Source organism: Camelus bactrianus, chromosome 9, assembly GCF_048773025.1.
Source record: "Camelus bactrianus isolate YW-2024 breed Bactrian camel chromosome 9, ASM4877302v1, whole genome shotgun sequence".
Taxonomy (NCBI): domain Eukaryota; kingdom Metazoa; phylum Chordata; class Mammalia; order Artiodactyla; family Camelidae; genus Camelus; species Camelus bactrianus.
Window position 1 is genome coordinate 66,524,407 of NC_133547.1, and position 12,279 is coordinate 66,536,685.

General features: G+C 40.6%; 1 protein-coding gene across 1 annotated transcript in view; it reads left to right on the forward strand.

Moving 5' to 3' along the window:
* The window catches only part of CDH8 (cadherin 8), a 314,446-nt gene that overhangs the window by 166,126 nt on the left and 136,041 nt on the right, over window positions 1-12,279 (forward strand). The window contains exon 5 of the mRNA XM_010967244.3: window positions 8,860-9,027. Coding sequence (XP_010965546.2) covers window positions 8,860-9,027 — 168 coding nt within the window. The remainder of the gene's footprint in view (window positions 1-8,859; window positions 9,028-12,279) is intronic.

Sequence of the window (12,279 nt, forward strand, 5' to 3'; positions counted from 1 at the left end):
TAGTGCCATCGTGTTCTTCACAGAAATAATTCCACTTGATTGAGGAGTCCCTGAAAGTGTTTTCATTTAGGGGAAAAGAAATTTCACCTTAATTCTGAGTAGGAATAATTGCAAGAACTTCAGGGTAACTCAAAATGGGCAACTGAAATAGCACTGGTCATCGGTCAGCCGGCGTGCTGACGCTGTGAGTGGTGGCTGGTGCAGATCTGTTTAATAGGGGAATCCACGAGCTACCGAGGTGGCAGTCCACGTGCTAAGCTCACTGCGTGCTTTGTATGTGGAGGTGCAGAGACAGGGTATTGTTACTAATTCACTCACGACTCTTCATATGTTACTCCATCTGGGTACGGAGATAGACATGGCTGTGATCCACCCGACGGGAAAATTTAAAAGTTGTAGTTATTTAGTAAGAGAATATGCTTCATTATAAGACAGGAAATTCTTATGTAAGGGAGCAATTTGTGCTCATTGAGACACTGGGACAATTTTCAGTGGTCTGATTTAAAGCTTTCAAGCCTGCTGTTCTCTAGAACGGTTTTCAAACACAAATGGGGAAGGTTGTGTAGAGGTTAATATATAAAATCTATATAAAAAGAGTCATGTCTGTCAAACAGACTCATGTTAAGACACTGATGGCATAGGAGGAGACTGTTGGACAAGTACCTTACTTACTAGCACTATGCGGAGGTTTTTGGGGTTTTTTGGGTTTTTGTTTGTGCCAATGGAGTGTGTATTATTTTTTCATTAATAATAATTCATCACTGAGATTCTGGAGACCCAGATTTGGATCCTTACTCAGCCACAGTCTATGTGAGCTTGCCCAAGACCTTTCTCTTTGCTGGACCACATCCCAAATCCCTAATATTCATATAATACATTTTCAGTTCTGACAAATGAACCAGGTTTTCCTATGGATTGCTGTAGGAAAAGTTGGCTGTCATAGCTATGTATTTGCCAAGAGAAGTAAATAATAATGGAACTTCAAAAATAGAAAAACCAAAGCATCATTGATAAAGGATATAGATCAAAAGGATTTTTTCATGAATTCATCCTTAATTAATTCAATTCATGAAGTGTTAGTAGTACACGTAGCTTATCAGCATCACTTTCTTTTTGAGTAATCCTGAGAATATCCGAAGTATTAGAATAGTGCAACACAAACTTATACTGAGACACTGAATAAATAACTCAAATGTCGATCATGAAATGGGTAAGATAGCTAGAGAAACAATGAAACCCCTTGGCTTCTTTAATCTGCAAAAAACACACCCACCTCACTGGCATTTGTGAAATGCTACACCCTTCTTCTGGCAAAGCGGCAGGACCCTAAGAAGTGACTCTTGCGATGCAAAGAGTGGCCCTTGAGCCTCCCTTGAGCCTTGAAGGCAGCAAGACTTGGATTTGAATCTTTGCATCCTTTTCCCAGATTTAGTGGCTCTGTTACCTTATAACCAAATGTAAATGTCTCCAGTCCCCAGATACATGACAATCATTAATATTTATTAAGTGCCTGCAGACTCCAGGGCTGAGTCCCCGAAGTAGCCAGAGAAAAACTGTGATCATCATTTTTTCTGTCTCTTTGTTTGCCCCCCTTTACTCCCTCCTGCCTTCTTTCTTCCCCTTTGTGCTACTACTTTCTTCCCTCCTACATTTGTTGATACCTATTATGTACCAAAGATTGTTCAGTTCTGGGCACTCAAGAATGAAAGAGACATGGGTCCTGTCCTCAGTAATTTACTATCAGGACTGATTGACACAATAGGGCAAGTGGTGAAATGGAGAAGAAACAGAAAAGTAAGTGCCATGAGGAAATTACTAGGAAAGGTGGGTAGGGCCCAAAGGAAGAGAATAATTCATTCTACCTCGGAAGGCTTCTTGGCTTCTGAAACATCAGAGCTGAAAGGATGAAGGGAGTTTGAAGAGATCCATGAAGGGCAAGTGTGGACTAGGCTGCACCACCCACACCAGTTATGGAGGCACCGAATGTGGGAAGTCTGAAGAAAGGTACCTGGGGAACCAAAGGCATATGCTGTGTAGAATGTTGTAGTCAGGATGAATTTGGGTACAAATCATATAGAGATTTGGATGCAAAAAAGTGTAATTTTTGTTTGTTACCTGGAAATCACTGGAGGCGTCACCATTTTGAGATTGGTAAGAGAGATTCTTGTAGCATCACTAAATAAAATCTTTGTTTCTAATCTTTAAAATAACACAGGTTTACTTTCTGTATCGTTACCACTGAATTAATGTCTGAATTTTATTTACATATATGTATTAACGTGTATACATTTATAAAATGTAAATACAAAATTTGGGTATATATACATATATACACTCAGAAATATACACCTTTCTGAGTGTGTATATGTATATATATGTTTATGTATATATTTATAAAAATAAATACCAAAATATGGATATATTTATATATATCTTTGTGTGTTATATCTGTAGCTAATGTATAAAGTAAAACGTGGCTTTTTATCTCTTGGGTAATAATAGCAACCTAAACTCTTATTTGGCAGTTAATAACATTTTACACATGAGATTGAAAGCTTCAGGGAGTTTCAATGACTTGCCCAAGATCACATGGCTGGTAATACTCCTATCAAAATAAATTCTCATCTATATAATCCCAGAGCCCATTCTAACCAATACAGTCCTATACTTTCCATTAAGGAGTGCTGGGAAATTTGGGGGGTAATAACTTCTAATTCCTTCACAAAACGCATCAAGTTATCTTCCTTTATATTCTTTACCAAATTGTTATAAGCACTTATATAAGCATAAGAATAATCATGGCATACCTTATTTTTAAAATTAAAATTTTAAATTATTATAAGCACTTTATATTGCTACAGACCTTTTGTAATATCTGCTTAGTATTGTATGCACTTGATCTCTATAAACTTAACCACTAATTTAATATTTCCCATTGTTACATATTTAAATTGCTTGCCTTTTACAAAATATCATAAACAAAAAAGCAAACACTTTAGTCTAAAATTTTGAGGGGTTAATAAGAGAGAGGAAATGTACAATTTCCTGGGAATACGTTCTTAGTTTAAAAATACCAGGTCAAAGTATCTAAGCAAGCTTTTGATTCCTGAGACCTTGAGCCCATTAGCTTTCCAGTTATGTTATATTTTGCAAAACCATCAGAAATATGTGAGAAATCTAGTTTCTCCAAATCCAGCCCATTCCATCTATCTACCTACCCATCTATCCATCACCTATGTAATTCATCAGTTCTTGGTCACAAAAAAAGGTAAATGCAGGTTTTTCTGAGCCTCATGGAGGCTGACCAGTTTTCTAATATTCTGCTTTCTCCTTTGTGATATATTTGTGCAAGTTTGGCATCATTGAAGTTATTATATTGAAGCTATTATTCAGTGCTAAGGTGGGCATGTATTGAAGCATCTCTGGTCGTATACCCTTCACCCCCCATAACTCACAGCATGCAGTACAAATTCCATAGGTGGCAGGACATGTGGGGTGCGGTAGATGACCCCCCAAAAGAATGTATCCCTGGTGAATTTGTACCACTTAACCTCATAATTGAAAGACCCTTTTTTCACAGATAGTAAGGTGATAATTGCATGTTCTGTTGGTAAGAGTTTGGGGGAATAACAGAGCTAGTGGGTTCATAACTAGGATAATGTGTTCAACAAGTCTTATTCAAATAGGAGTTTAGCACAGCATTTTATATCAACTGCAATCTTTGAACAGCACAATCTGGGAGACCCACAAAGAGTGAATTACAGTAATCAGCCTTCAAAATGACAAAGGAGTTAATCAGCATCTCCTTGCCTTTCTCGTGAAGCCTCTCAATCTGGTGATATCACAGAAATTATAAAAGGAAGTCTTCGTGACGGGCACAAAATGCTTCTCAAATGATAACACCAAAGACAATGGGAAAACAACAAAAAAAAAAGACCCAAGTTTTAGATTTTTGAGATGACTGAATTCTAATCAGAAGTACTCCCTGAATGATGAGGCATAAGGAACAGCTGTTTAGTACTCAGGAAGAACTTAGGCCAGGCTAGGATTTAAATTCCTGAACTTCTGCACTAGAAAAATCTCCATTTGATTGCATACAGTTAAGGTGAAACCACGTCGTTTAAATACAGGAGAGCCAAGCATGTCTGTCTGTTCACAGTGGGGGCGTGGATGCCAGTGTCAGAGCAGGGACGGTCCCTCTTTCCCTTGTCAGCCCTCCTTCCAGGGCTCACCGCTCGCCTCAAAGCTTCTCAACCCCACTGCCAGTGCCAGGCGCAAACCTCCACTGAATTCAGTTCACAGAGGATGGACTCTTTTCATTAATTGAATTTTCTGATTAGATTAGGTTTTCAAAGTGGAGTTCTAGGAAGCACTTCTGGAATGTAATAGTTCACATTCCGATTTCCGAGTCTGCTTTGCAGTGAATGTGGTTGGGAATCCAGCAGGACAAGCTCATTCTTTGGGACACCAGTTGTGTGTTAAGGTCTGTGATTTTCCAGGGGTAATTCGTTAAGGTGTCTTAAGTCTAAACCCTGGAATCATTCCTGGGTTGGATATTTACAAAATTTACAGAAAAAAGTATGGCAGCTTTCATCATATCAACCCCACGTCATTTGGGGAAATTTCCATGCTTAATAAAAAGTAACTAAATTAATTTTCTTACTTTGTGACATTACTTATCGAATATCTACATTAAGGAGTTTTCTAGCTGCCCCTGAAGAAAGTATTATGTCATACTGCTTGCCAAAAAGTTGAAAACTCTGATTTGTTGCCAATTTGGTGTGATGGAGGTTGAGACATACTATTTAAGCTTGTGAACACATTGCTGGGCGTTGAGGATGTGACTGTAAGCACGTGGGAAGCCGTGGGCACTGCTTTTGCTGGACCACTACTTTGGAAAAGAGGAACACAATTCATCTCTTGGGGAGCTGTTTAAAATGAGCACTATCAAAAAGTATTTTTAATTAGTTTGTTTTGGCAAAAGATACTGTAGGAATCTCTCCTTTGCCTTCTTAAAAATCACTGCTGACACTGGATAAAAATGCCATTTAATTGAGGTTTATAGTCACTAAAAATTCTTCATAGGTTGAAATTTTTGACTTCTCAGATCGGAGAGGGAAAAATCATTTTTTACGATATTTTCTGTTCTGTGTTAGGTGATATTTAATACCAAACAGGTTTTAAAATTTAGAAGTCCTCTCTCTTGTCCACAAAAGAAACAGCCTAAAGCTACTAACACTTGGGAGAATATATGTGCCAAACAGATAATTCAGGGGAGAAGAAGTAGGAACCTTTGCGGCAGTTTTTAAGCTTCTATTTTAGGAGTTGATTAACATCTTGCCACATCCGCACAAGTGAAATGATCTGCCTTTTGAATAGGAGTAAAAAACGTTAAATAACATGTGTAGATATGCCCCCAACGCAAGGAGAACAAGAAGAGGACCACGGGCACTTGTGGTTTTTTTTTATCCTGCCTTTATAGCCACGAGGTAGCAGGGAAAATGTTCCAGAAGTTCTGTCTTGAATTTTCTAATGAGTTGCAGTGGTCTCGGACAAAGCAGGAGCTGCGCGCTGTGCAGTCTGTCCCGAGGCCAGTTCAGCGTGCGTGTGCCCTGAAGTCACTGAGGGAGACTGCCTGCTTACCTTAAAAACCAGGAGCCCTGCTCGCAGTGTTGGATAGGAAAGGAAGGCGTGAGAACTCCCAGGTGCACAGCTTCCCAGCTGGGTCCCTGTGAGTGACACACTTAACTGAATAGGTAAGATTCTCAGTTTACAGATAAGGAAGCAGATACCTGTCCTGCCATCTCGAGGGGCGGGCCTTTGGACAGCAACACAGGGTGACACTGAAACACTGTTGAACTGTAGATGTCTGTAAGAATGACACTTGGGTAAAGAACCAGTATCCTAACCGTATCTTTTAGGGTCCTGGCAGGAGTGGGGTGACTGAGGAGAGTTTAGTGATGGAAATACTGAGAAAAGCATGGCCAGGTTAAGGGAACGGAGCAGAAGTGCCCGTATCATTTGTAGACCTGAGGGAGCAGAAGAAGGAAGCTGCTAGTGGACACTGGAGTTTTGTTCTCCAAAAGCGTCCTGAGGTAACAGCCATCGAGTGGCCAAACACGTGGTTGAGGTACTGGGAGCTCAGGAACCTCTCTGCTCCAGGCTCGCTGTCTCCTGGGTGATGTATGTTGGTTGAGTCTAACACAAAGCCAGAAAGGAAGGCCAGCCGTAGAGGTCACGCTCCCATGCCAGAAGTAGGTGGAGAATGCTGGAAAGTACTGTCCAGATAAGCTTTAAGTTCTGGCTGGGAAGCCAAAAGGGGAAGGTGAACAGTGTGGCTGGGGTGACTATTATGTGACAGGAAGTTGGCAAGAATTATCGCATAGAGTCTTAGAACATCCTTAATGAGAGGCTGATGAGTATTTCCATTTAACAGGACAGGTGGTCCTGGTGGGCTTAATCATTTGCTCATGGTCACAAAGCCGTAGTATGAGGATAATGTGAGCAACCAGCAGATGTAATAGATGGGGACCCGGGGAGCTCTTTTCCCATTAAAGCAAGGCCCCCATCAGGCTTCTCATATTCACACAACTCACAGACACTGACCCAGGTACGCGATTTTCAGCCGAGCCTCAAAACTACTTTAATTCCAGGTGTCTGAGACACATCACAGTTTTTTTTTTTTTAATTTATACTCTCATGATAATTTTTTAAAAATGATGAGAATAATACACAGCAATCTTCTCTGACTCAGAGGAAGCTGTAAAAGTTCTTCCACTGACATAACCTGAGAGGATTAATATGCAGCCCTCAACACATCAACTTCTTTGAAAAAAGCTGCTGCCTTCCTTGAGGGGGAAAGCCATTCTCTAACCCTTCCTACTGGAATTGGGCCAGTGCTGAATATATTCTGAGTCGTGGAAACACACAACCGCAGCAGGGCAGCCACGCTGGCATCTCATCAGGCCAAGGATGAGGCCTCCTTATGGTCGTTCTTGCTGGGTTTTGCCCATATGTTTATTTTGCCCTCAACGATGCCTCACAGTGATCCAAATTGGAAGGACTGCTCTATTTCTACTGTTCTCTTCTTTCTGTTTTTGTTTATAACCATATAAGTATGACCCATTGAATTATGTACAATCAAATCCTAAATCAAATCGTTGTATTGGAAAATGCTATTACGTTACTATCTATATTTTCAAACGGGCAGGGTTATCCAATTGAGTGCTCCCTGAATGGAGAGCTCTGATATAAAGGTGGTTTCAAGGTCGAACTGAGTACATAAGAGCTCACGGCTTTTCCCAGAGCCTGCTCACTGCCTGGGTGGATCGGATTCCCCGGGGCACTCCTGTGCCTGCTCTGCTACTTGACTGATTCAAGGACTTGAACTCCTTGCAAACCTCTTACAGACAAATGATTTAATTAGAGCATACGAGTCCAGAAAAAACAGGATGATAACTTCAGACATGGCCAAGAGATTGGCTCATCCTCAGCTTGAATGGAACACTTACGATGTCCCTGGGGTTGGAAAGTGAGGGGCAAATTGTCTTTAATCCAGAGAATTTTCCTTCACTTGGGCCAGAGAGGTAACACACATCCATTCAATAGGAATATTCTGGGCTAGTCATGAACACTTTTGTGAGCTTCTAGCAATATGAGTTGGGGGAAGAATCTCATGACATGGAGTTAAGTAAAAATGCAGGACTCAGAAAAATACAGTATCATCATAAGATACTGGATAGTTGTTTGAAGTGGGAAAATACGGGGGTGCTGGAGTTACCTGTGTGATAAAACCCTGTATGTCCATTCACTGAGCAATTACACAGCTACAGGAAGTGATGAGTTGGGTGTCTGTGTCTTGACATGGTCTCAAAGATATCTACTGTGTGAAAAAAGAAAATCCAGAACAATGACTATGCCATGATCACATTTGTATCCATATACAAATCAAAATGTTAGCCATGTCTATGTATGAAAAGAGGTATGAAAGTAGGGAAAGGGTTAATGATCTAAGATTTTTCAGAATAACTTCAGAAATATCCACACATATTTTGAGTCTTTAACAAGAATATTAAACTACTGGTGAAACACACAAAGAGGAAGAAAGATAAAACCCTGAAAATGGGTCAGGAAAAAAACTAACATTTTAGCACTGATACTGTGTTATTTTATATGATTCTATGTCTACCCTCTTTTCTCTTTTACATATCTTCTAATTTCTCTAAAATATTTATTACTTTCACAAGAGAGACAATATAACTAAACAATTAAAATATAAACGTAGTTGAACAACACCTTAAGGTTTAGACACTTGCCTGCGGTCATTCTGATTGGCGTTTTATTCATCTGAGTTGATTCTAATAATGCATTTATTTCTTTCATCTCTCTGATGCATTTGTGAGCTTCAGAATAATTTATCTCTGACCTCAGAGCCTTCAAGCTATTTGTGTATTTACTTCTCTTGCAGGGGAATTGGAGTCTGTGATAAATTGTAGGATTCTTTCACTTCCAGGGGTTTCCTGGGTAGAAGAAGCTATGTTATGATTTATACTTTAATTCGGTAGGCAAGGATATGCCATTCAGCTTACTTTCTCGAGTATATTTTTTGCAAGTTCTTTTTTTATACATTATAAAATGTATTTTTGCAAGTTATCTGCTAATGCCTATGACTGGAGTCTTTCTCATTGCTGGCATCAGAGATGCACACAGGTAAATGTTAAAATTATTCGAGTGGGGACCTGATATATGCACATGTCTTTCTCTATGTGTGTGTGTTTGTGTGTGTGTGTGTGATTCACACATTCATTTCTGAATGAGCTGTCCTCCTGAAAGTCATTCTCCCATTTTTTTCATCCTCAGCAATTATAAAAACTGCCCTTCCCAACATGGACAGAGAAGCCAAGGAAGAGTACCTGGTCGTTATCCAAGCCAAAGATATGGGTGGACATTCCGGTGGCCTGTCTGGGACCACAACACTTACAGTGACACTTACTGATGTTAATGACAATCCTCCAAAATTTGCCCAAAGTAAGTGAATTCCCTGCCCTGGGTGAGCATCTAAGTATGATGTTTCCATTTGAATTTATATTCTAATTTTCAGTGACATTTATAAAACCGACAGCAATCATTGAGTGCTTATTATGTGCAAGGTATGGTAATTCATATATATGAAACCACCAACTCTCCTATCATCTTGGTACTAAATGATCCCCACTGTACAGATTTCAAAGAATTTGAGAAAATTTCTAAATATCAAGCATAAAGTAAGTAGTGGAGCTGAGAATTAGAACCAGTAGGTCTGGCTGCAAGATTTGTGCATATTTCTCTATTCCATGGTACTTCCCATTAACAAAACTTGAGAGAATGATTGAAACGCACCTCAGATACTGCTCTATCAATAGTCCCACTTGTTGTATAAAATAAACTAAATCTCATGAGCCTGAGGTGGGGAAGGCAGATATATGGTACACTTGCTGCAAAATATACACTCCTCCTTCCAGTGGCTGGCGGGCCATCGGTGATCACTGACTCGGCTCGTGCCTGCTAAAGCTGTGCTCTGCCTCTGAAACCTCCCGGCAACAGTCCCTGCAGCCACCATCGATGAATCAGGGGGACAATCATTATTTGCCCACATACTTGTACCCTTATAGAGCCCTCTCCTTCTGTGCACTTATCCACATCATCTGACATGAGAGAGATGACTTGGGAAGGCCTTTCTGACATGGAGAGTCTTGAATTGAGAGAAATGAATGAGGAATAGGGATGAGCTGGAACAAGATGAAACCAGGGGAGGGAAGATGGGCATAGCAGCTGGAAGAAGAGGATGTCCAAAAGCCCTGTGGAGGGAGGGCGTGTGGCCTGGGATGAGAACTGAAAAAAAAACACAGCACAGCTGGAGCACAGGGGCTGGAGAGCTAGGTTAGACGGGAGCTAGCCATCCTTGGATTTGCAGGCCATTTAAAGTACCATGATCTTTATCCTAAGATCACTGGGAAGCCACTGAAATATTTTAAGTTGTAGGTTAATAGGATCAATTCTAGGAAAATGAGAGAAAATGAAATCTGGCCTCCTTCCAGTGTCTTTTCCACATTGCAGCCAGATAAATGGTGTTTGTAATCATTCGTGTAAAAGGTGATAGTAGCCCCAGCCAGCAAGGGCGGTCGCAGGGGGAGCAGAGAAAAGTGTATAGATGTGATAGACATTTAAGAGTTAACGGTAACAACAAATCTAAGGATAGACTGCATTTTCAGTTGAGGAGGTGAGTTATCCTATCTCTGACACGAGAGATTAGATGCAGGCTGGTGCTGTTTCTGGGATAGGAAATACCTTAGGAGAACCAGTTTTGGAATAGAGAGGGAAGAGAGGGGAGGGAGAGAGATCGAGGTGGGGTTTGAAAATAACACACTTGAGGTACCTTGGAGAATTTATCTGCAAAAATCCCAAAGTAGAAAGAACAGAAAAGACACATTGCATTAAGAGTTTTAGAATGTTCATATCTGGCCGTTCATGAATCAGACAACAATGCAACCCTTTTAAGCCCAATTATTGAAATAAAGAACACTTCTTGTACCCTTCCTCTGACTCTTATTTCCTTTTCAGTTGCCATTTAGTTAATGCTCTAATATGCAACTGTTCTTTCTCAGAAAAGTCATTGTTTCAGTTCAGCAGTGGCAGATGAGTTTCAAAAACGTTGCTTTTCTTAGCGGTAGTAGCTGTTCACTGTGATCGCGCTGCTGGAGATGAAGGATAGGACAGGATAAAGAAATACGCCGTTTGCTTGGTTTCCCAGGGCTCCCTGAGGCAGCACTGGCAGCGAGGTGAAGCCCCTTACTGTCTTATTTACTTAATTAGCACACCAAAAGGAATCATCTCAAAACCTTACCTGAAATATCAAGCTTGAAGGAAATGGAATCATTACGCCAATTGTGAGAGGATTGGGAGACCTTCGCTCCACATGGCGATTGCTGGTGCCTAGCTTATGGCAAAGCTATTTGGAAAATATTTTTGTTCCCAACCTCAAAATATGATGATTTTTAGAGGCGTTTTTTTATTTCATCATTAAATAAAATTGTGTTAGTGCTAGAAGAGAACCTTCCCCATCGTCTGAAGTAATCTTGTTATATGGGGTAAAATGAGCCGCAGTGAATTCAAAGGAACTCAGTGATTGAGTTCAAACTAGAATTAGGCAATGTTCTCCAGATTTAATTTGTCCTTTTGGGTTTATGGTTCATTGAATGTTTATTTTTCCCTTGTTCTTGTTGCGGTGGGACTAAATCTTCCTGGTTGTCTGAGTTTAGGTTCCCCAGAAATAGACACTGAGACAAGAATTTGATTATAGATAGTTTATCTTGGAGATGATCCCAAGAAATGCCAGTGGGGAAGTGAGAATGTAGGAGAGAGAAGGATAGAAAGCCAATAATGTGCGTTAATCAAACCAGCTACCACTGCGGGCGACCGGAGCTCCCTCCCACTGGGGAAATGCTGGAACACTGTGAATAAACAAAAGGAAAGAACTAGCTCCGTGTTACCCTACTGGAGGCGGAGAGGGAGGGACCTGAGGTTTTATATACTAAGTTGTGTGAATCTTCGATAGTTGCTTCTCTGAGAGTATTAGTTTTGTGGCAGTTCTGGTCTGCCGGGCAGTGGGGAAAATGGGTTCCGAAGGCCAGAGGAAACCCTCAGGCAAAGAAATGGAAGAGTTGGCAGTTCGCTGTAGGGCAGGTGTGACTGAAGTGGTGATGGCCAGAGGTTATGGGAATGGGGTACCAGCAACTTCCCCTACCCCAGTGCGAGTGAGTGACACCAGTACAACAGCAATAGTGATTTGAATAAAAATACCACTGTCGCTCATGTCACTAATTAGCCACGTTTTACTGCACCCAGAGGAGAAGGAACATACACCGTAATTGTATTTTGCCCAGAGAGTTTTGAAGGTAGGACTTTTGGTCTTCAGAGCAAGGAGGGCTTTAGTAACAAGAGGAGTGTTTCATGTGTCTGAACAGCTTGCTGCAGGGCACAGCAGAAGCTTGGTAATTGGATTTTATCAAAAATGGTCTACAAGTCTGTAAATATAAAGGTAACTTCAAAAGTGACTTTCAATGGTGTTACACATTGCATCTATCTGTGCTGAAATTAGCTTAATATTTTATGTTGGGCAACAATGAATATCCCCAAGGGCAGCCAGTGTGATTATACAGCAAATTGGAAAGAACATTCACATAGACTCACTAATACCCTGATATAGCTCTGCTCCAAATATAAACTTGGTAAACATATGGT